The sequence below is a fragment of the Miscanthus floridulus genome, chromosome 17 (assembly GCF_019320115.1).
Source record: "Miscanthus floridulus cultivar M001 chromosome 17, ASM1932011v1, whole genome shotgun sequence".
Lineage (NCBI taxonomy): Eukaryota > Viridiplantae > Streptophyta > Magnoliopsida > Poales > Poaceae > Miscanthus > Miscanthus floridulus.
Window position 1 is genome coordinate 74,429,087 of NC_089596.1, and position 1,628 is coordinate 74,430,714.

Sequence of the window (1,628 nt, forward strand, 5' to 3'; positions counted from 1 at the left end):
TCTTGTATTTGCACGCAGAAGAGGAGTTGACTTTGTGAACAACGTACTGGGGAATTGCTAAGGAGGGGAGGGAGAAACTGTGAATTTCGAACAAAAAAAACTGAGACGATCACAATTCTTTTTGACCTGTTTTCTTTTCTGAACCAGTGATGTCCATTAGAAAAACTGCCTGTCCTGCAAATTGCAGTGAATCAAGCCCGCTATTCTAACGACTCTCCTCTCGGTTCTGAATTTTGAGACGCACTACTAGCCTTGTTCCAACGACCTGAAAAATCGAAACCCCTGCTGCCCCGCGACGTCATCAGCCTGGCAGCCGCACGACGCCTCCCCGGCGCGGAGGCCGAGGCGGTAGCACAGGCACAGCTGCTGCTGCGAGTGCGAGGTGGGCGTGTCGGCCGCCGCCGCCGCTGGGCCCACGGACAGGTCGAGGTTGAGGTTGAGGTCGGGGCACCGCGGCTGCTCCCCCGCGCTGGTGCCGCTGCCTCCGCCGCCGCCGCTACCGCTACCGCTGCTGCTGCCGCCGTCGTCGGATGACGACTCCGCCGGCGCCGGCGGCTTCACGGCGAGCTTGACGGGGGCCGCCGGGACGATGACGGCGCCCGCGTTGTGAAGCAGCGCCGCCGACGCCGCCCGGTGGTGCGCCGCGACGCCGGGAGCCGCCGCTGCGTCGGCGCCGAGCGCGCGGTGCGTCTGCGGGTCGATGCCGCGGGCCAGGAGCTTGCGCTTGATGTGCGTGTTCCAGTAGTTCTTGATCTCGTTGTCCGTCCGGCCCGGCAGCTGCCCGGCGATCAGAGACCACCTGCGGGTCAAAGAGATGAGCGAGCAGCATGTCAGACAGCATCAATCAATCAATCAAAGGACGTATCGATCGACTGCGTGCGACGACGGAAGGTAGACAGAACAGAAGGACACGGCGCCGCGCGCAGGCTTACGGAGTACTCACTTGTTGCCGAGGAGGCTGTGCAGGCGGATGATGAGCTCGTCCTCGTCGTCGGTGAAGTTGCCGCGCTTGAGGTCCGGGCGGAGGTAGTTCATCCACCGCAGCCTGCAGCTCTTGCCGCAGCGCAGCAGGCCCGCGGCCTTGGGCAGCGAGCGCCAGCACCCCTCCCCGTGCGCCCGGATGTACGCCACCAGCCGCTCGTCCTCCTCCTTGGTCCACGCGCCCTTGTTGGTGTGCGCCTTCTCGCAGCACGGCGACCTCCCCATGGCTAGCTAGCTCTCCCAAGCTGAAACCAGAGCACTCGTGGCGCTGGCGCCGATCGATCGGTCGAGCTCGCGCAGCCGGCCCCGGCTGCGCGCTCCCCCCTGCTGCCGAGGCGCGCGGCCGCGGGGGTCCTATATATACATGGCGCGTGGGCAGCGTGGCCGTGCTCGCTATAGCTCGGGGCGCTGTTTCCTGTTCCAGTGTTTGTGCTGCCTGTACGCGCTTTTGTTTCCCCCGTCTGTTGCTAGAGTTGGGTTGGGTGGTGGTTGCGGTTGCGGTTGCGGCGGTGGAGCCCGCGTGTCGTGCACTTGCGGCGCCCTGCTCCCACTTGCTGCTTGTACTGCTACTGCTACTGCAGCTCCATCGGCGGTTTGGTAGCGGTGGTTACGGCTCGCGTCGCGTCGTCTCCGGTCCCCGGCGGCCG

At 64.7% G+C, this 1,628-nt stretch overlaps 1 protein-coding gene across 1 annotated transcript; it reads right to left on the reverse strand.

Annotated features, from left to right (window-relative positions):
• On the reverse strand, positions 1–1,362 carry LOC136517391 (transcription repressor MYB6-like). Its single transcript, XM_066510944.1, has 2 exons — positions 944–1,362; positions 1–799 (listed from the first exon to the last, which is right to left on the reverse strand). Exons 1-2 carry the CDS (start codon positions 1,204–1,206, stop codon positions 247–249), a joined length of 816 nt encoding a protein of 271 aa, XP_066367041.1. The 5' UTR covers positions 1,207–1,362; the 3' UTR covers positions 1–246.
• Between the last annotated feature and the right edge of the window lie 266 nt (positions 1,363–1,628).

What these genes read in the sequence shown, in the direction of transcription:
- LOC136517391 (XM_066510944.1), bottom strand. Translation starts at nt 1,206, where the DNA reads ATGGGGAGGTCGCCGTGCTGCGAGAAGGCGCACACCAACAAGGGCGCG. An exon ending in CACAGCCTCCTCGGCAACAA is followed by an intron (nt 800 to 943) that starts GTGAGTACTCCG and finishes TTTGACCCGCAG; the next exon opens with GTGGTCTCTGATCGCCGGGC.